Source organism: Strix aluco, chromosome 9 (genome assembly GCF_031877795.1).
Source record: "Strix aluco isolate bStrAlu1 chromosome 9, bStrAlu1.hap1, whole genome shotgun sequence".
NCBI classification, from domain to species: domain Eukaryota; kingdom Metazoa; phylum Chordata; class Aves; order Strigiformes; family Strigidae; genus Strix; species Strix aluco.
The window spans coordinates 29,969,166-29,990,106 of NC_133939.1; the positions used below are offsets into that span (position 1 = coordinate 29,969,166).

General features: G+C 46.3%; 1 protein-coding gene across 4 annotated transcripts in view; it reads left to right on the top strand.

Annotated features, from left to right (window-relative positions):
• The window catches only part of VEPH1 (ventricular zone expressed PH domain containing 1), a 98,396-nt gene extending 79,320 nt beyond the window's left edge, over positions 1-19,076 (top strand). For 3 of the 4 annotated variants that reach the window (XM_074834373.1, XM_074834372.1, XM_074834374.1), the window contains 3 exons: positions 1,719-1,836; positions 13,013-13,149; positions 17,735-19,076. In XM_074834373.1, coding sequence (XP_074690474.1) covers positions 1,719-1,836; positions 13,013-13,149; positions 17,735-17,971 — 492 coding nt within the window. In that variant the 3' untranslated portion in view covers positions 17,972-19,076. Of the gene's footprint in view, positions 1-1,718; positions 1,837-3,726; positions 4,183-13,012; positions 13,150-17,734 lie in introns of those variants that run through there. The other variant, XM_074834375.1, reaches the window with a different exon arrangement.
• Positions 19,077-20,941: the final 1,865 nt, after the last annotated feature.

The window sequence follows — 20,941 nt, forward strand, 5'->3', positions numbered from 1 at the left end:
GAGCGTTATGAGGGAGCCCACCAAGGTGCCAGGGAGTGCAGGGACCTCTCTGCTGCAGCCTGGCTGCTCACCTCCCATGTGAGGACAGAGAGGAGAGCTGGGCTGTGGGGCTGCTGCCCTGCCGACACATGTCTGAGACCTTCATCATGTGATTGTTGTCTTCCCATGTGTTGTGAAGCCCATTCCTCTGCGTGTTCCTGCTGGAAAGGGAAGAAAACCTTTGTCGTTTGGAGCTTCTCAGGTGATGTGAGTTGTGCTCCCTGTTCTGCCTTGCCATTCTTCCTTCTGATGGCCTAAAACCCATCGGCAGATGGTCTCTGGTGTGCAGAGGGTGGGGACAACCGAGAGCCCCTTCAAATTAAAACTCAGCATTTAGCTCACCTGAGCTTGTTATCCAGAACGAAAGCCAGAGGTCTGAAGTGGTCTTGAGTGTTTCAGTTCTTGTGAAAACAGCCCTTTCCCAGCCATTTCCCAGGTTGAAAGAGGCTGGGGAGGAGAGATGCCATGCTGCTGGGTCTCCCTCAGCCAGCCAGCCTCCTGCTCCCTCTCCTTCGCTAAAACTTGTCTGAAAAGGCCCGAAGCGAACAATTCCATCCTTTGCACAGCCTTGGTCAGTGCGTTGAACTAATGTCCCTGGCACAGGATGGTATTTTCCCCACTGAGTGCGTAAATCCATGTTTTCTTTGGGCTGCAGCGTGCAGTGTTGCAGATCTTTGAAGACCCACACAAATAAATAGGAGTGTTTTCTGAGCGGTCCTGGCAATTCCCTTTGTGTTTTCAGTGAGTAACTTGGTTGCTGTTATTTAACACCAATGTTTGTTTTAAGTATGAGATCGCAATCTGTTTCAAAATTAAATAACGCGGCTTAAAATTCACTGAATTATACTGTGTTATTAATTGCCTCAAAAGGAGTATCCATTGGCTTTTCCCATACTTGAAGCTGCAAGTACACTTTCTGTAGTTTCTTTGATCAAGTCAGACGTGCAGGTTACTTTGCAGATGAATAATCTTTACTTCCCTGGCAGAATAACGTCACATTTACCTGGGTATGTTTTGTGTGGGCTAAATCAGTCCTTGTTGTTGCTGTGGTTTTAGAAATGTTCATATTAACATTCATGTTAAACATTTGTATTGGTGCTTCTCACAGGGGGCTGGGTGCAGAGCCTCCTTTTTTTCTTTAAAAAAAAAAAAGAAAAAAGATAAATAAAGTGGTACCCAGCCACTAACTCCTGCTCTGATGAGGGATCCAGCTGGGCAGAAGGAAGTCCCCAGCACTGCAGTGTGTTAGCAGAGGCCACTACCTTCTGGGTCCTTCCAAAAATCCTGAGACAGCTGGAGGTAATAAAGGGGGTTCAGCTGGTGGGAAATGTGCTGAGCACACTGCTGGCAGCAGTGTTGAAGGCAAAAAAATATCCCAGACCAGTTGTCTGCTTCCTACAGACTAATATATAATTTCTGTATTATCTGCTACTGATGATAGAGAGAGGGAGATGTGTCCTACTTAGCAGTTTGGTTGGACTAGATGATCTTCAAGGTCTTTTCCAACCTTGATGATTCTGTGATTGTGCCCCGGCAGGTTGTTTGCCCACAGGAGACACAGGGAAGAGGACGCTCGTTGGCGCCCGCTGCGCATCCCTCTGTGATTCCGGGTTACGAGCTGTTAACTGTGTGGCGGTTCACCTCGTCAGCCAGTTTGGTTTTTCTCATTCTTGGCCTAGGACCTGGACCATGTGCAGATGCACCTGGAAGAAGTGAGGTTCTTTGATTTATTCGGCTACAGCGAGGAAGCGGGAGCTTGGCAATGTTTCATGTGCAATAACCCCGAAAAGGCAACAGGTGAGTGGTTTGCCTTCATCGCTGGTGGGCTGCGCGTGGCAGGGGAGCTGTGGGGGGTGGAGGATGGACGCTGTGTCTCTGGTGATGGTGGCAGAGGTTGAGGAAAAAGGAAAGCAAACTCTCCAGCATAGCGCAGGCAGTGTCTATTTTAATTAGAATTGTCCATTAAACTCTGCTCGTCTCAGCATCTCTGGTGAGATACAGTGCCAAGCACAAACCTTATTTGGTGTATGCTTAGAGGATACAATCCAAAATTAATGTAGATTCATAAATCTGCATGGCTGCTAACCCCTGGGGAGTGGGAGGGATCTGCGCCCATCTTGCAGTGTCCAGATAAGAGAGTTGCATCTGCCAGACCACGGCCCAGGTCCTCTGGAGACTGCAGAGGTGCCACGCGTCTGGGGACATTGGCATAGATACTACACGATTCACGTCGTCTTTGTTCTCAAAATTATTTGCTTTGATATAACTGAATCCATAGCACACGTCTTCTTAGGAACAAGGCATTGCTTAAGAACAGCCATAATACCTCAGCTATATTAGAAAACAGATTGAGTGGAAAATACGCTTTTTCCCAGGTAAAAGATCCTGATGACCTTTTTTTTTTTTTTGAAGTTTTCTGATACCCATGTGTTTTAGATCAGTGCGCTGAAATTCAGAGAAATGGCCTTTTTCTTAGATGTTTTTTGCCACTCTGTAAAAGTCTGCACAAATCTGGCCAAGAATTTTGAATATTTTGGCCAAGCCATTGAATAATTGGCTGTTTCAGCTATTTATTTTAACAGCTAGCATCAATTTATATTTCATCAACCCTGAATTTAGTAACTCTTGCAAGAGTGGCACAGCCTCTGCTGTAGGCTGGGCTGCCCATGCTCATTTCATGGGTGTTTGACCATCTTCCCCCTTCCACAACTCTCGTGGGACTCAACAACCGTAAAAGAAATCATGCTTTGAGCTGAAATTTCATCTCAGTACCGTGGTCTTGCTTGGTTTGTCCATCACATCAGTGATAGATGTATGTCAAGCTACAGTATGTCTTGCTTAAAATTTCAAAGCTTAGTGAAATAGCTTTGTTTGGAATTTCCAAAGATATTTAACTGTCCAAAAAAAGGGAGTGTTTGGAACGAGCTATTGATTAGATGTTATTAGATAATTGATGAGCTGTTGGGGGATGTGGTGTAGGGGAGAACTTTGTAGAGTGGGGCTGATGGTTGGACTCGATGATCCCAAGGGTCTTTTCCAACCTGAATGATTCTGTGATTATGCTGGTAGGACAAGCTGTATTAGAGCCAACAGGCCAGATGAAGGTGGCAAAGGCAAACCTTGGGGTGATGCAGCACCATTTCCTTGATGCCGTGGGTTTTACTGGTGATGCTAGTCCAGGGACATCGAAGGGCAGCTGACACCTTGTTTCCCTGTCGCTCTCCTGCCAAAGTACCGCGTCCTCCAAGGAGAGGGCTAAGAAGGGCTGGAAGCAGGACGCGGTGCCACAGTGTTGGGAGCGCGGCGTTGGGACTGGGATCCAGACCCCACCAGTACAGAGCTGGTATTTTTAAATGGGGCTGAACTCAAGGCAAACAGCAATAAAAGACTGCGACAGCAGGCAGCGATTCCCAGGGAGCTCTTCAGTGCTCTCTGGTTAGTACAAGAGCTTACAAAAGTGGGGGCTCTCTCTGTACCACTGACAAGAGGCTCTTGAGGCTGTTTGCAGAGCACTCAGATATCTCAAGTGGGGTAAACCAACGTTCCCTGCCCGACACCGACGCTCCGGGGGAAGCGGGAGCATAACGCCTGCCGTGGAGTGCCTGCGGCGGGGGGCTGGCACGCTGCCTCTCGCTTATTCATCATCCTTTCAGCCTGGTGATAAATCACATCGCCGTGTTGTTGTAGGTCGTAGATTTGGTGTCGCAAGATCCCCCAGAGATGAGGGAGAAGGTCACATCGCTCCCAAGGGTTCGCCGTTTCCCCTGGCTCCTGCGAAAAGGCCGCGATGAAATTCATGCGCGGATCCCGCTGCCCCGGGGGTGGGAATACGGGTCTCCGTTTACACGCTGGGGTCAGCGGAAGGGATTAATATGTTCAAAGCTCTGCCCCCCCTGGCCTGGGTGGTTTCCACTCAGCAGCGCAGCAGTTCTGTCCTTCCCAAAAAGTGCCAAAATCTGCTCTGCGTGGAGATAGGCGAGCATGGGAGCGCTGGGCGAGGTGGGGCTGCCCTCATCAAGCTGGCCCAGCAGATCCAGGTACAAATTAGACTTTCATTCCTATATGCTGGTATTTATATAGGCCCTTATAAATGATACTGCCTCTTCTAGGAGTGGAAAAAACAGTAATTCTCCCCCGTTCAGAAAGGTTTCCAGCCTGCCCTCCTCCCTGCCCAGCCACCGGGCTGTCTCTGCTGCCAGAGCCCAGGAGAGGAGGGAGAAGACTTTATTGAATGTCAGCATCTACAAAATCACCATTTATCCTTTGTTTTAGAGCCAGGGCTGAGAGTTCAGGGATATCTTTGAGAACAGTCAGGAACAGGAGGAACTGGGCACAGAGTATTTTTGGACTGTAACTGTCCTTTTTATGAGTGATTACTCTCTTTTTCTCAGTTTAAAGAAACTTTTGTAAGAAAGGCACATTGTGAATTATCATGGTTTGCTTCTCAGCTCTAAAAGTCTTTAGAAGACCAAGAAAATAGTGTTGTATGGTTATAAAAAAGCTCAGGTGTAGGAAAGGAACGTGGAAGATAGTGCTCAGTGGAATAAAAATCTGCAGGTGAGTGACAAATTCACCTTAGTATTGGTGATGTAGAGCTGTGGTAGCTGGGAAAAGTCATACTGGAGTGGGAGACATTCCAGAGTCTTTTTGGGCTTATAAGATCTGACACAAGAAAGAGGATTCGGAGGTCTCCTTGAATTGGTAAGAAACATAAAGGCTGTAAAACATCTTTTATTTTCATTCCACAGTAGGACAGACCCTTTGAAATCTCAAATACTTTTGAAAGACAAGAAAGTAATTTCTTCCTCTCAGCAATGCTGTTTAGCAACCAAATTCTTCTTAAAGAAGGAATTCAGAGGCAAATTCTTTTTCTATTATTGTCTTTTGTCTTTTGTTAATGTTGGGGTTTGTTGCATTTTTTGGATGCCGTGTTGCAAGATGCTGTTTATCCTCCAGACTTAGAAAAGCATCATGCCTTAAAGCCTTGATCTTGCCTTAGGATGCCAGATCAATGATGTGTTTTTCAGATGTAGCTGGGAGGATTTTCGGAGCCAGACTACATTTGGAGGCAGTTTGTGAGGAAAGAGGCAGTTATGCTTAAGCAATGTGGTGGATGTACCCAAAGTGGCAATTAACCCAGAGAAAGTTTGAATATTTCTCATGCATTCTTCTGATTGCAAAGCATTTCTTATACAACCACGCTTTTCCAGAAGTGCTGTTAAATCCTCCCAAATTGTGTTTTTTTCCTGCCACCCAGGAAGAGCGTTCCCGCAAATCCTACGCATCTGCTCAAATACACATGTGTGCCCTGGCTGTGCAGCTGGTCTCAGAGCTAGGAAAACCAGGTTACACTAATTTTTTTTTTCTAAATGATGACTGTTCAAGCACAGATGCAAGCATTTGAAATTTTGGTAAATGCAGTGTGTGCCTCTCGTTAGGAAAAGCTGGCCTTTAAGAGCCTCATTTCAACATATCCTCCTGTATTGACAGTGGGCTTCACAAGCTCTTGCACAAAAAAACTCAGTAAAACCCCTTGATAGCCAGAGAGGGAATTTGCAGTACATTCCCTCTTCTGGAAGCTTACAAAGAAATTGCGGTAATCCCTGTGGGCTGCAGAAGAGCCATTGTGCCCATGGGCAATGATTCGGGTACAACTGAGGGGTTTTTTATGAATTCCTCTTTTAAAAAAGCAATTCACTCAGAATAGCCTACACCATATTAACTTCTGAATACATTTATCTTTTGCTAGCAGTGGTGATTATCTAGTGAACTGAAATATCCCAGCTATAATGCTTGCTTGAAAATTATAAAAAGTGGCATTTGGTAATGTGTCCTTTCCAGGTTTTCAACAAAACCAAATGTGATGATTAATGAGAGTGAGTGAATCCATATTCCCCTAGGTTAATTGCATTTATCTTCGTCTGCTTGCCACCCACACATTCCATTCTTTCAAGTTAATAGGAGTTTATTATCACTGAGATCATTCATGATTGGACTGAATTTTTGTGGATGATTTTGTTTCATCAAATGCAAGATTTAATGCTTTGTTTTTTATCTGTCTGGAGTGCATCTTGGAAGAGTTTGGAGGGTTTTTTTACTTTTTATTCAGTACTTAAACTACTTAAAGCTTGATGCATTGTAGTTTTGCAAAGAAAGCAAGATACAATTAATAGAAAATAATTCCAATGGCCACTTACAGCAATGGGTAGTATTCAGGGGTTTTGATTTTGGAGTTAGTGTCTCTATATTGGGATGGGTTTAGAAGCAATGGATATTATAGTAAATAACTTTTTATTTTGAGTTTGGGTAATATTTTTAGTTCTATTGTGTGTTCTGGAGAAAAAAAAATAACGACAAATATATAGTAAATATAGCTTTTTGAATCCTTTAGCTCCTTTTTTCAAGCTAAAGATCTCATCAGACATGTCAGCATACCACCACACAGAGTGATTTCAAACCCTGAGATGATGTGATCACCTAGTTTGACCTTCTATAAAACAATAGTCAAATAATCTAGTCCTATAATGCTTATATCAAAGAAATGTTTTCTCTTTGATCTGTATTACTTTTGTGTATTTTCCTAAAGATGTCCAAACCCGATTTTTAAAAGTCAAGTGAAGGAGGATCCATGACAGGCCTAAGATGTTGCTCAGGTGATTTAGCCACACTGTTAAAATGTGGGTTTATTTCTAGGCTGTCTCTAAGCACTGCATCCCCTTGTGCCCTTCCCTGCTCTGCAGGAAATCTCTGTAGACTTTATCATGTCACATCTTGATCTTTGCTTGGGCAAATTAAGGAGAACACACTTTATTAGTTTCCTGTGATATGAATAATCAGATGAAAGATCAGTCCTAAATCAGTCTTGTATCACTTTTCTGAGGTCTTCTAATTTGTCCTTATTCATGCAAGGTGAAGGAATCAAAACTAGGCATAATTTTCCAATAATTAATATGTGTATAAGGAATGTGTGGGCTCCAATTGGCAGCTGATGACATTTTTAAAAAATCTTCTAACTGTATTAGAAGCGCAGATGCTTCTTCCACATAACCCTGCTCTGCCCTGGAAAGCAGTGGGGCCGCCAGCTACTGAAATTTGGGTTTGGAGAGAGTTCAGACAGAAGAATAAAGCTCTGCGTTTCTGAAGCAGTATGGATTTCCTCATGATGTCCCTTGCTACCAGAGCTCCATGCACTTACTCCTACTCTGCACACAGCAGGTATCAAATGCCTGCAGTGGTGACTGAGTAGAATCCCAGTAAGGACTGGGAGAAGCTCCACCAAGATGTTTGGGGACTGAAGCTCTTGCCCTGTGAGGAGGAGCTGAGGGATGAGGGCTGGTGCAGGCAGAGCTCAAGAGGAACTCATAGTAGTCTGTCCATAACTACAGGGAGGTCATCAAGAAGATGGAGCCAGGCTCATTTTGGTGGTGTGTGGTGGGAGGGCAAGAGACAACGGGCATAAATTGGAACAGGAGAGGTTCAGACTGGTTACAGGGGAAAACTTTCCCACCATGAGGACAATCAGGCCTTGGAACAGCTTGTCTAGAGATGTTGTTGAGATTTTCAACTCCCGGATGGATAAATCCGTGAGCAACCTACTCTGACCCTGTTGGTGACCTTGCTTTGAGCAGGAGGTTGGATGAGAGACTCCTTGAGCTCTCTTCCAGCTGAATTATTCCGTGATTCTGTGAAGTTAACCGCAATGAAAATAAGCAAAAGGACTTAGAAAAATATTGGAAAAGAGCTTCGTTCTTATCTTTCATGAATCTTTTTCTTCTAATCAGACCCTCAGACATACTGGCATCAGATTCATTACAACGACTTTGGAAGCTGACATCAGAATTCCCCATGGGCTTCTTTGTGGACGTACACAAGAAGTGCTCTGTTAACGTTGCTTCCAGCCACCGGGTGCTTAAAGGGAGATCAGCACTGCTTTAGTAAATCCTGTTTTTGAAAGATTTTGGCCATAAAAATCCACTTTAGGCCAAAATTGCACATTGTCTTCCTTTCTCATGTTGCATTCCTGACCACCAACCATCTTGGTGTCTTCTGGTCCCTGAGCTTTGTGCTTTACACCTTCTTAGTTTGGGTTAAAGCATGTTCCTAGTGCACTGGAATCGGTATCGAAGCCATTCCTGGGTGACCAGGAGCCAGGTAGAGGCACAAGGTCCAACCACTGAGCAATTGTCTTTTCATATCAAGTCCTTCTTTTGCAGTATCTAGATGTTTATACAGCTGTCGTCGTGCTCTGGAAGTCACTGTGCACATGATGAATTCTTTTTTGTTATCATGTAGGAGTAGAAATTCTTTTCCTGTCTTGTCAATTTTTTATCGAAGTGAATTTCTCTCCTCTTTCTTTAATACACACTCCAGGAAAGCTTGCAGCTTGGTGCTGCTGGTTTGAGTTTCTCACATTCACAGCTTTTTGCTCTCTGCTTCTCGCTGGGTAGAGTTTGTCACAGTGGTTCTGACACTTCATCTTGGGAGACGATATGGAGCCATGCACCGTTATTATCACCCACATGCTACTGAGATGGTAATTTCCTGACACCAAACTGTGTATTCTCATGGTGAGAAAACATCCTCCACCAAGAGTGCACATGGGAACGGCAAATTATGGGAATGACAGGGATATTACCCTGTACATCATTAAGGTTGAAATTTGATGAGGCACTTGCACAATAAGCAAAATATCAGTTTAGATTAGAATAATTATAAAAATTTAAAACTTTTTATCTGTTCTCACAAATCTGAGAAATTATAATGCTGATTTTATAAATGGGGAACGAAGTTACCAGAAGACGAAGTGGCTGGGACGAGGACATGAGGACTTGTACTCAGAGCTGCTAGAGAGCTGCCAGCCCTGTGGGACTGGCCTTTTGCTCAGCTCCCAGAGAGGAATGACTCTTCAGGATGACCATTATGGGTCTCCCATCAAATCCCAGCTGCAGAAATGCCAGATAACACCCAATACAGCCTCAGAAAGCTGTTTAGGAAGAAAACCAGCCCTTCTGTTCCCAGTACATCTCCCCCATGAAGCTGCTGTTGGCAGGTGGTGTCCCCGCTGACAGGGCATCAGCGCAGCCAGAGGCAGAAATGAGCACACGGTCCTGCCCGGGTGAAAAAGCCAAGGCTCAGCTCAAGGTGAAGCCAGATTTTTTGCAGAAACAAATTTATCTGGAAAACCCCCCAGCTTTTTCCTTGCTCAGAATGGATTATTATTTTCTCCAGTACTTTTTTGTTCAGTGGCATTTGATGATATCTTGTGAACATCTTGTTAGCTGTGTGAGCTGGATTTCAGCTGCTTTCTGCTCTGTTTGAACAGGGTTAGCTGTTATCAGGGAGCTTTGACACAGGATATTGTTTCTCTTGTCTAGAAAATGGGAAGTGAGCCTGTGCAGGATTTTTTTGCCATCCATTCATCAGCAGTTAATTTACATGAGTGTAAATTCAGCATAGACTACATGGCATGAGGCTCCTTCCCAAGGGCATCTGCCCTGGACCAGTGCTTCAGAAACCCACATGGGGGAGGCGGGGGGATGTGTGGAATTTGGGCAGTTTGTTCTGCCCTGTTTAGGTTTTCTCTGCCATAGAGCAGGGAGATTCCCCGTGGCCTTCTCCACCTCCCTCTGCACAGCCTGTTCAGCAGAGGGTTTAAAAAGCCTCACCCCAGATGTCGTACTCAGCCCCAGATCCATCATTTTGAGTGTTGTTGCTCCTGCGCACATCCCCAGCAGCAGACCGGGGCGTGGAGGCAGGACAGAGGCTGCCAGCAAAGAGCTGTTGCAGAAGCACCACGTCACTGCACGTCGTAACATCCTCATGGCCAAGGAAGACTCTCAATCCCCTCAGCTCTGCATTTTCTTGGTCCCATCTCCAGGTTTTTCACATAAACTGAATATTTATTTGAAAACAGCTCTCACCCTGACCATGCTTCTCTGAAAGACTTGGGAGAAGAGATTGTTGGTTGAGGAAATCTCTAAAACAAGTGAACTTGTGTATCTGTAGTAGTTCTGAGAACAATATTTAACACAATTGCAAAGTTTTTCTTAATGGGCATACTGTAAAATGTGGCTCCGTCCCACTAAAAAGCGTGTTGTGAGATGGGTGCAGCCCCACACCGGCTTCCCTGTAAATTTGTGCCATTTTGCAGCGACGAAAATGATGCAGGGAGCAAGGAAGCCTCTGTTTTACTTTGTTCCATGCCGGGTTGGGGGGTGTAATGCAGCGGTGCTGGCGTGCAAATCTACAGAAAAGAGCTGCTGCGTCAAGCTTGGGATGCGGCGGGTTGCGAGGAGCAGAGTGACCTCATTTTGTCACGGAAATCACAGCTGCAGTTCCCCGTGGAAGCTGAAACTTGGCCACCTCCCTTTTCATTCAGTCCATCTCCTTCCAGAAACTCCCTCTCTACAGAGACAGAAATATTTATAGTCTTTCTTGAGGAAATTGCAATCGTACACACTGAAGACCCCCAAAGCCTGCCTCTCTGCCAGTATAAACAAAGCTGGGCAAAAAAAATACGTTCTTTATCTAAATCTGATGCGTTGTAGTTACGCTGTTTGTTTTTCCTCTACCAGACAGGAGGCAGCGAAGAGAAGTATGTGCTCAAAAAGCTACAAAACCTTGGAAAATCCAGGTGCTACCTTTGGGGGCTGCACTTGGCCACCCCACTCACCTCCTGTCCTCAGCATCACACCAACCTACTGTGTTTCGGGCTCTAAAAGGCTCATGCACAGACAATAGCAAACATTTATCAAGAAAAAACTTTACTGGATAAACTTTAATGCTAAGGTATGCAAGTATGGCCAGCCAGAGATTAACTGACCAGCTGACAGATGCTGGGAAGGGCTCCAAGTCAAACATCACATCAAAAAACATCCGTTGTCGGACTGCTTACGCCTTGGTCTGCTCTTTGGTCTATCTCATCCATTGTGTCCCATCTATCGGTGTAAAAATAGAAAAGAAAGGAAAAAGAAACCCAGCCGTGGAACTAGAGAATTTTTAAATTGCCCCATAGGTGAAGGGCGGTGGCTGGAGGCCGCTCTGCGGTCATGGTTTAAAGCCCATGGTGACCCCTTAGTTGCTGGGTTTTTCACGTACAGGGTTTGGGAACGCTCTTCCAGCTCCCAAAACCTCGTGTGCTTCCAGCCGAGGTCAGTGCCAGCAAGTACTGATCACAGGTGACCATAGTGGCAACGGGGCTGGCGGCAGAGGTGGCCACATCCTTATAAACACGCTGTAAAGGAAGGTGCAAGGCTTCCCAATGTTCACACAGTGCTTGGAATTCTGAAAGTAATTTTAAATGTAGCAATAATTTTGCAATAAGGGGAAAAAAATGTTTTCCTTTCCTAGAGACTTTATTTGGGTTTTATTTTTAAGGGAATTGATTGAAGGAAATTCTATAGTGACAAACATAAGTTATTTTTCTAAGGCAAACTGAAGTCCCTTTTCAGACCACTATAGATGAATGGACTGGGAAGTGGCTGAGCTGAAGGTAAGGCTCCGAGTGTGCCTGTTCTGCTTCCATGCCAATCACAGCCTGTACTCTGTACTGTACACTACATATTTTTAATTATCTCTCAGATTATTCCTGGGCAAGACACTGTAGCACAGGGTCATCGGGGGGAACAGAAGCTTTTGTGACTCTCCCTCTCCTCCTTCGTCATCTTTGGTTTGGGCAGAGTTACCCGTGTTGTATTTAGAGCAGGCTCTGTAAGGACGGCGTTTACGTGCATGCGTGGCAGAAATGCTGTTTTAGCTCTTACCCCCCAGGCTAGGGGTGAGGCAGTGTTATTGGCCAATGACACACTAATAGTGTGTGAGTAAATTTTGCCACAAGATGGTAAAAACTTCGATGTCCTCAATGGGTAACATGATGAAAAGACCTTGACGGTTCCTGAGGGAGCAGGACAGGCACCGGGTCCCTGGGGGCTGAGCTGTGAGTTGCTCTGGCCTTTGGCAGTCCAGATGTCAAAATAAATGGTATTATTTTAGAAATGCAAAAGTGATAGAAAATACTGTGTTCCCAAGTGGTCAGTGCTGTGGAATTTAGAAGACTTAAGTAACAGGGTTTGTCGTAAGGATTAGTTGCTACAAAATAGATTGCTAATGTTAAATGACTTTTGAAACATTCCTGAAGAGAAAACTAGAAAAGATAATAAAAATAATAAAGATGAAACAGGGAGTGACCTCTACAAAATGAAGGGCTAGGTTATTGCTCGAACACTGGATAAGGGAGGGCTGATAATAAACACATCCCTTTCCCAAGGGAGGGAGGAGTTGTGTCTTGGGAGGGTGAGGAAGGGAAGGGTCATGTCTCGGAGACAAAGCCCTGGGACTCACCAACCCCTTTCTCAGCAAAAATTTCCATTTCTGGGCTGGAATTACCTACAAGAGGTTGGCAGTTGTTCCCGTGGGATGGCACCTGGTCTCTCAGCCCCACATGGACATCCCACTTCTGGCTCTTAATTCCTTCTCCGTAGGGCTGCTGCTGCAATGAAGCAAACTACTGCAGTTATCAGAGAGTGATATCCTCAAAATATTCCTATCGAAATGCTGCGCAGCAGGAATACAACTGTACTGAGCTCTGTAGCGTGGATTAAAGCCTCAGAGACAACGTGAATGTCTACTTTTAATTGCATGAAATGATAAATTATTATTGCGGGGCTGAGGAACAATTGGGAGGCGGCATGGTGGGGAGAAGTACGTGATGGTTAAGGGAGTAGAAGGAGCGATGGGCAGAGGGGTCTGAGCCGTCAGCTCCATCTGCGAGGCCTCCCAAGCAAAACATGGCTAAGGGCAGAAACATCTCACTGCAGTGACAGCTGAATGCTTGAGGTCGGGAGGAATGTGGTCTCGGAGCTGACACAGCTAAACTGCAAAAAAAAGCTCTTCTGCCTGGCAGCAAAAGACGGGCTTTCGGCTGGGGCAAAGGGAGGACAGAAATAACCCCCTCATTGTGTGTTCACCTCCCCAGTTGTAAATCAGGATGGCCAACCTCTGATTGAAGGCAAGCTTAAAGAGAAGCAAGTCCGGTGGAAGTTTATCAAAAGGTGGAAAACTCGGTACTTCACTCTGGCTGGCAACCAGCTGCTTTTTCGGAAAGGAAAATCTGTAAGTCCAAAGACCATCAATTTGATTTTTCTCTTTCCCTTCCCCCCCAACACCATTTTCCAGAGGTTTTTGCCACTCGGCTTTGCCCGTGGTCTCTGTACCCACATGGCGAACCCAGACAAGGGGTTGCTCACCAGCTTTAGTTATATTTTTCTCTCTGGATCAAGAGCGTGAGATTTTTGAGAGTGCTCAGCCTGCTTTTGTTCAGTCAACAACTGTCCAGGGCTCGGCACTGCGACTCAGTGATCTGTACCCTGCTAGCTGGTGCCCTGTGCCTGAGCATCATCCCCTCTGCCTCCACAGTCACCTCTCAGATATTCCAAAAGCTTCTGCTCCTGAAGGAATTACAGTAGGTTAAAAAAAAGTTTCCCATCTTGACCAGTGGTTCTTTATTTCCTTGAATAAACACAAATTCAATAAATTCTGCTCAGGTAAATGTATTTTTTCCACATGCAAAGTGCATGGCATGGCACAGCGAGGTATGTAGCAGCCACGGCAAGTGAGCTGTCATTTCTGCGTCCCCGATTTTCATGGGACCAGACGTGTTCAGGGGGGAGATGGTTACGTTCAGAGTATCTGGAAAGTCAGGCCCTTCTGAATGCCTCAGGGCAGTCTCCAAAATCAAATGACTGTTCACCTTTTTTGAAAGCCTTGCCTGCTTTTGTACGTTAATAACTGTTCCCGAGATGACGACATTACAATTGGTGTTATTTGCACAGGAAATGCCAGTGTGTTTAAAGCAAGGTGATGCTAGAATGCTTTTCTCCCAAAGGAACGGAGGTTTTTTTGCTTTCACTTCTACCATCACATAAATTCAGAGAAATTCTCCTGAAATTTGTGAAATTATTTGAAATTTACACTGATAGACTCAGAGAAGTGTGTCCCAGGGCATGGAACAGCAGGTAACTGAATCCAGTCCCCATTAGTTATTACTTCTCAGTTATTAGAAACTAATTTTCCTCAGCTTTTCTCAACGAGAATTATCAAACATTGTACAAAATAGTCTGTTTATTTTTGTTATAAGAGCTCTCTCTTAGATAATCCAAAAATAGTTGCATCTTTCAATTATAGCCAAACCTTAATATTTCTGGTAAATAATTTTTATTTTTATAGAAACCTAGAAGCTCTTTAAGCTTCTCAAATGGTTTCCTGAGCCCCTTCCTATAAGAAATACAACAGGGTGTCCTGCCTGGGAGGAACATGTTTCATGGGACAATACAATCCTTCTGAAAGCAAGTAGTTCAGGAAATAGCCTTTTCCTTAATTTCTAGTGACTTTTTCTGATATTTTGGTTGAGATTCTGAAGACAGTTTAGTGATACATGTACCACAGGTACTGCTCAGTACTGGCTGATGCTCACTTTTGAAAGAGTGTCAGAATAATTGTCATTTTTTAACAAGTCAGTTGGCTTAGAGAAATGTATCTAACGGGATGGCTTTAATTAGTTCTCCAAATAAGCCAGGCCTAAGGCACTCAGAATGCCTTGATTACCCCTGGGATGCGATTGCCTCCTTAGATTTGCGTTCTCAGTGCTCTCTTGTTCACGTGGGGAGCGTGCAATGCAGCGCAGGTGGGTGAAGCTGGCGGATGAGACTGTTGAACAGCAGATTTTGCTCCATAGCATAAATCACATAAATTAACTTTCCCGTTTTTAACTGGCAAACTCAAGGCTTCTTTGCCTTTTTTAAAGTTGAAGGCAAATACCTGGACACAAATACCTTCAGCGTAGCAGGCTGGTGTCCAGCCTCCCCGGGGACAGCAGTGGGGTTATCACACCTGGGTCTTTCAAGCTGGTGTGTTATATTCTGCTACTTCTACATTTTTGGCCTAAATTTGAGTCAAGTCCTGCCATTAACCATTGCTTGGCTTGCAGCCTGAAGCAACCCTGAGCCCACCAGTTTAAGTTGCCCACGTTCCCTGGGCTGACGATTGCAGACACCAAACACCAAATTTTCAACCCTTTAAGCAGGACTGGAGGTATGAAGCCTCACAGAAGGGGTTTAGACGATAAAAGTGTGATTTTCAGACCCCGCTGGAGGTTCGCTCCTGCACACCTCCGGCAGCCGGCAGGAGGATCCGCCCCGCTCCTCGCCGGGTGGGTGCCGGTGTCAAAAGCATTGCAAGGTGCAGGGTGACAGTGGTAGAGGCTCCTGCCCAGCTGCAGCTGGTGCTTGTTTCAGCCTGTGAAGCCGGACGGCGCTTGCCTGGCTGAGCGTGAGAGCTCTGCCCCATCATCTCTGGCGTTGCAGAGCAGGGCTGGGTGCTGCGTGGGTGTTTGGGCTCGACACGCCGCTCGCTGGAAAATACAAACCAGCACAGAGGAGGTATTGTGGGATGGCCAGCTGGCTGGGCCTGCTTATTCCTGGAGCCCCACCATGAACCCTCCCTTCGTCAGAGTAACCATGTGGACAATACTCACTCTGTGTAGGCAACTGCATGGGCAGTGGGTAAAGGGGAGGCAGGAGAAAACCAACATATAAGAGGTCCAAAAAAAGAGCCACATCCTAAACTCCTGGAAAATTGTGGTAAACTCCTGCCACAGAAATGTGCCTAGGGTACAATCAACTTTCTTTAGTGAAACTTGAGGGCAAATGCTGTGCGGTAACAAAGGGGGTATACAATTTTTGCTAGCTAGTCTCCTAAATGTAAGGTTCTGGCTCATAGGGTGCAAAGTTTTAGTTCTCAAGTCTATTATTTCTTTGCATTTTCTGTGATAAAATCTTCATAATGTTTATCCCAGGTCAGATTTCAGTGCAGAGCCAGCTTAATACTGTCAAGAAAGCTTTAATTGGTGTTTGTGGAAGCAGGGGAGGGTGCCACTGCTGTGGTCCTGTGGTCATGCACAGGGAATCGATGGAAATGTCTGTTCCCATGTGAAATTGGAGATGAACTTCATTGTTTGTGGAAAGTTGTTTGGTCAGAACTGAACATTTTAGTGAGAAATTATCCATTTCAAATATCCATTTATCCTTTCCAAAGAAAAATTCTCAGGTCTGGAATAGGGTCCCTGACAAAAATGAATGGAGAGATAAATAAATGTTCCATCCCAGAACGAGCAACAGCAACACCAGGAGCTGTGCCGGCAAGATGACAGCTCTGCGCTGGCACCGCCGTTCGCAGCCCAGGGACCTCCCGTGTCCCGGTGGGGTCTGTCCGCTCACCCAGCCGCTGGCCCTGCCAGGGGTTTGGGCCAGCTGCTCTTGCTGGAGAGCTGCTCCCGTCAAGGGATGGGCTTTACTGCTGGTTTGAGTCACAAAGAGGGGATTGCCCAGGGATTCTGGCACTTCAGGAATGTAGGAGACCTTGACTGAAAATAATACATGTGTATGCAACAGAGGAGAGCTCCAAAAGTTGGGAAACGCATCCTGGGTATTCATTATGGATGTGGAAAACTGGCAGATCAGGGGTAATGGTAGGGGACTATCACATCCCAGAGAGGAATCACAGCCGTTGGGCTTGGGACTTCTTTTGGGTGGCCTTTTCACGTGAGTTTTTCCTTAGAACTGTCAAATGTTCCTGGTTCTTTCCCAGAAGGACTGAGACATTATTGCAGGAGAAGCGTCCGTGCCCAGCCCTGGTCCCATGTTTCAGAGCTGGCCTGCTGGGAGAGCAGCTCTGGAGACAGCAGTTCCCACACTGAGTCGTGCTCAGCTCCTGCAAGATTATTAACCCCTAATTCACACTCAGATCAGTCCAGATCCTTCCTATACAACAGGAGTAGAAAGCTTTTGGGAAACCTGCCTTACTCGTCTTGGTAAAAAGTATAAGAAGCTCACCAGGAGAAACATAAATATTCTGGAGGAATCAGGGCCTTAAACTTAAACTTCTCACCTGGAGACCCAATCTGTACGTTTTTTAGGAGCTCACAAATCTCTTCTCTGACAGGAAACCTCCATGATTTTGTACAACTCTCTCTTACGCTCCCTGCATCATGTTTCTTACAATGACATTAAGATTTCCTAGATGTACCTACTTTATACGATTTCAAACAAAATTGCAACTGAGCTGTCCTGCATTCTCCACTCCCCACTGAGAAATGCCCCCGTTTCCCTCACATTCCTGAGTCAGACTCAAGGTATCTGTTCTGTTGTCAAAACCTGCAAAAGGAGTTGCTGCTTCTGGTTTTGGGTGGAGACTCTGAGAAGTGGAAGGACTTACCACTGCTTAAGAGAAGAGCTTTCCTCAGTGCCCAAGGACTGGCTGGTTTTCGTATGTAGGAAGCATTTGCCATCGGCACGAGCTGTGCTGGGCACCGTTAGCAGAGCTCACCGTTATTAAAAGCCAGAGAAAGGAAAATCCAAGCCCCTGTTAAAAGCTGAAGCTGGAACTAAAAAGTGCAGATGCTGAGGGGGAAGAGCTCGCGGGCGTCGCTGTGGACCCTTGGCCGTTGGGTGCAGTAGACCACGGCGCTGCGTGGGAGGGGGGTTTTGAGCTCCCCTTGAGGCTCTTTTGGGAAGTCCCCATCGGTGCGTTTGCCCGCAGGAGCAACACTTACGAGCCCAGCTCTAGAGACATCAACTCTTTATTAAGTTGGTGGAAGCTCTACCAGATGAACTTGGTTCTGTCTGTCTTCCCTGTGTTTCAGAAAGATGACCCCGACGACTGCCCCATTGAGCTCAGCAAGGTGCAGAGCGTTAAAGTGGTGGCGAAGAAGCGCAGGGACCGCAGCCTGCCCCGGGCCTTTGAGATCTTCACCGACAGCAAGACCTATGTTTTCAAGGCCAAAGACGAGAAGAACGCCGAGGAGTGGCTTCAGTGCATCAACGTTGCCGTCGCGCAGGCTAGAGAGCGGGAGAGCCGAGAGGCCACCACCTACCTCTAGAGCCACTGGCACCACCGCGCCGTGCCGGGGACCTCTTTCACCTCCAACAGCCCCGCCGGCTCCTGGACCACGGGAATCTGTGGGGAAAACCATGAGTTAGCATGAGCCAGGGAGAGCTTTGTGCCGTGGGAGAGGTCTGAGGCATCAATGACCCTACCAGGGGATGGAGTGCCATGGTGCAGGAGCACTCCCCGGCACTGGGACGTTGGCTGGTGTGGAAGCAGCTTCTGCGTCCACGGGAAATGCAGGTTTTTAAACTCAACCTAACGGCCTGCAAGCCAGGAGACGGGGTTAGAAACAAACCCGGACCCCAACCCCTCAGCCTTTGCATCTGAGGTGCACAAGGTCTCGGGGGCTGCGGACACGGCAAGAGCATTCGAGTGCGTAAGGACTTTCTGCTTTCCTCAATCACCTTCTGCCTGTAAAGAGATCATTTTCCTTCTTATTTAATCTCAGTGTACTTCATCCTTTTACTGTTTATATGTGTCTGTGGAAAAAATCAAATTTGCTGCTTCTTTCAGGTTTGGATTGAGCAATTTTAAAGATTTAATAGTGCTGAAAAAAAAAGTTAAATATTTAACTGTTTTGATTTTCCCTTTTCCCTGCTTTTTCTCCCCTTCATAACTGAATGTAATTTTAAAAATTTATTTTCCTTTCGTTTTTTAATTGTCTTCTCTGTTCTGTAACTTTTCAAAACTTCTCCAAAATCGGAAAATTCCATTTGTTTGATTTTCTTTGTCACTCTCAAATGATTCTAAAGTGGAGGAAGTACTGTAGAAAAAGCTGAAAGAAAAAGAGGAAAAAAGGGGGAAAAAAGAATGAAAAGTCTGCAAGTGAGGAAATGGACTCAGAGAACATTTAAGGCTGAGTAGAAATAAAATTTTAAATTTTCCAACCTAGAAAATGTATCCATTTTAAATTTTCCAACCTAGACAAAAAGTTGTTGCCAAAAAGGGGGAGTTAAGAGGGGGAAAAAAATCAGGAAAATAATTAACTGTAATGCTTTTTACTGTGACGTGTAGCTTCTACTCGGTAGCAGAAGGAACCCACAGCTTTTTTGACAGTTCCTTGCAGAGCACAGCAATATAATCTGCTTTCAGAAATATTCCCTTGTCGCCTTTCCGTCGCGTTTGCTGGGTGAGTTCTGGCTTTGGCTTTGCGGACGGGAGGGCAGCGGGGGCTGGTGGCAGCACTGCTCGGGCGGCTGCGACGGCAGGGGCCTGCCAGGGCTCATCGGAAGCACTTGGGGAACAGGGGGCAAGGGGAAAGACCTGGGAAATAAAGTCGGATTAAAGGTGATTGAGTAAAGTGAGCGCTGGTGGTGCCGAGTGGAGCCTGCTCTCGGCGGTCACCGCGAGGTTTGTGTCTCGTATCGCTGTTCTCCGCCGGGGTGCAGCTCGAACGACCGCATACCTCGGAACTTTCCCACTATCCTGAACATTCCCCAACTCTCTTGATTTCGCCGGGGCTGCTGCTGCTCGGACAGCTCAGAAACATTATTTTGCCTGCATTGAAATTCTCTGGCTTTGGGAAAAGGGGGCCAGGCCAGGGCTGGAGGAGGTGCGGAGGGAGCGGGATCCAAGTGATTTAACGGGGTGGTTTGGTACCTTCTTCCTTGATGTGGTTTTTCAGCGGGGTTTACAGCCTGAAGCTTGGAGCCTTGTAGCGTGCCATCTAAATATTTATCTTTGCAGTTTGGTAACTTGCAAGTACCAGTGTTGCTGGTGTTTGTCTCTCCAGAGCTCTGTAATTTGTTATGCTGACAGGTAAGATGCTAATGTTTGGTAAGGAACATTTATTCGAATTAGAATAAGGAAAAATTAGTTTATGGTAGCATGGGAGCGCCTGAGTTCTGCTGCCAGGTCAGAGCTAAGGGCTGCCCGGTCCCATGCAGCAGCCGGAGCTGGTGGCTCCAGAGAGGGATTTCTCAACCTCATCCACCAAAGCACCATCAAATATTTGGGGAGAAACGCCATGGAGCTTGGAGCAGCACCAGTGCAATGAATTTCCATCTACAGAGAAAGGAAAATTAGGCTAAACTTTGAAAAGCTGTTTGCTATTTCTGTGTCCCCTTTTTTAGTTGCCTGCACTCGCGGGGATGTCTGTGTTTTTCCGCTTGTTTTTTTCCCATTATTTTTAATCATTTCCCAGACCTGACAGTGATGTTTATGGAGGCCCCGGGGGACAGCGGGGCACCAAGGAACTGGCAGAAAGATGCTGAGACGTTGTGCGCTGCGGCTCTGCTGTAGCCATGTGTGGGCAGGGTGGGAAGTAAAAACAAAGAAGCTCAAAAATGGTTTGGGGCAGGATTATCTGCGGTGATCAGGCTCTGATAGTGACCTTCTGGGATGATGGCCTTGCCTGGTGCCACCACGCTGCCCACCCGTAGCCACGATACCACCTTTCCAAACCATCTCTCCAGCCCAGAGGGGTCCCCATCCCTCTGCCTGTGCCGCCTCGCTGTCCTCCTCCTCCTCCTGGGCCACCAACCACCAGTCAGACCAATCCCAAATCACATCTTTTCCAACTCCACATTTTCTCCAAATCCTCTTTGAGACAGTGAAACAAAACGGGTAATTCCTTCCTTATGCTCTCACGCTCCTTCCCCGACTCCTGCGGGAGTCAGCGTATGTTTGTTTTGTTTTGCTCGAGGGTCCCCAGTATTTCCGGAGACCCAGTTCCTCCCAGCGCTGATGGGATGGAGCCTCCTCCAGCCCCAGGGAGCTCAGCAGCGCATCTCAACCAGCGCTCCAGCCCGGGCTCCTGGTGCGTGTCGAACAACTGGCCTGGCCCCCGTGCCCTGGCAGGTCAGTGAGCCCTGGTCTGAAAAGACAATATTTTACTTCCAACGTTCCTGTGGTGACTGGAGAAGGAAGTGCCGATGGATCGCACTGCGCGGGCAGCAGCTGAGAACAAAGCAGTTGCTGAAGCGTTCCTGGATGATGGAAAATCAGGGAGGGCTTTAAAACT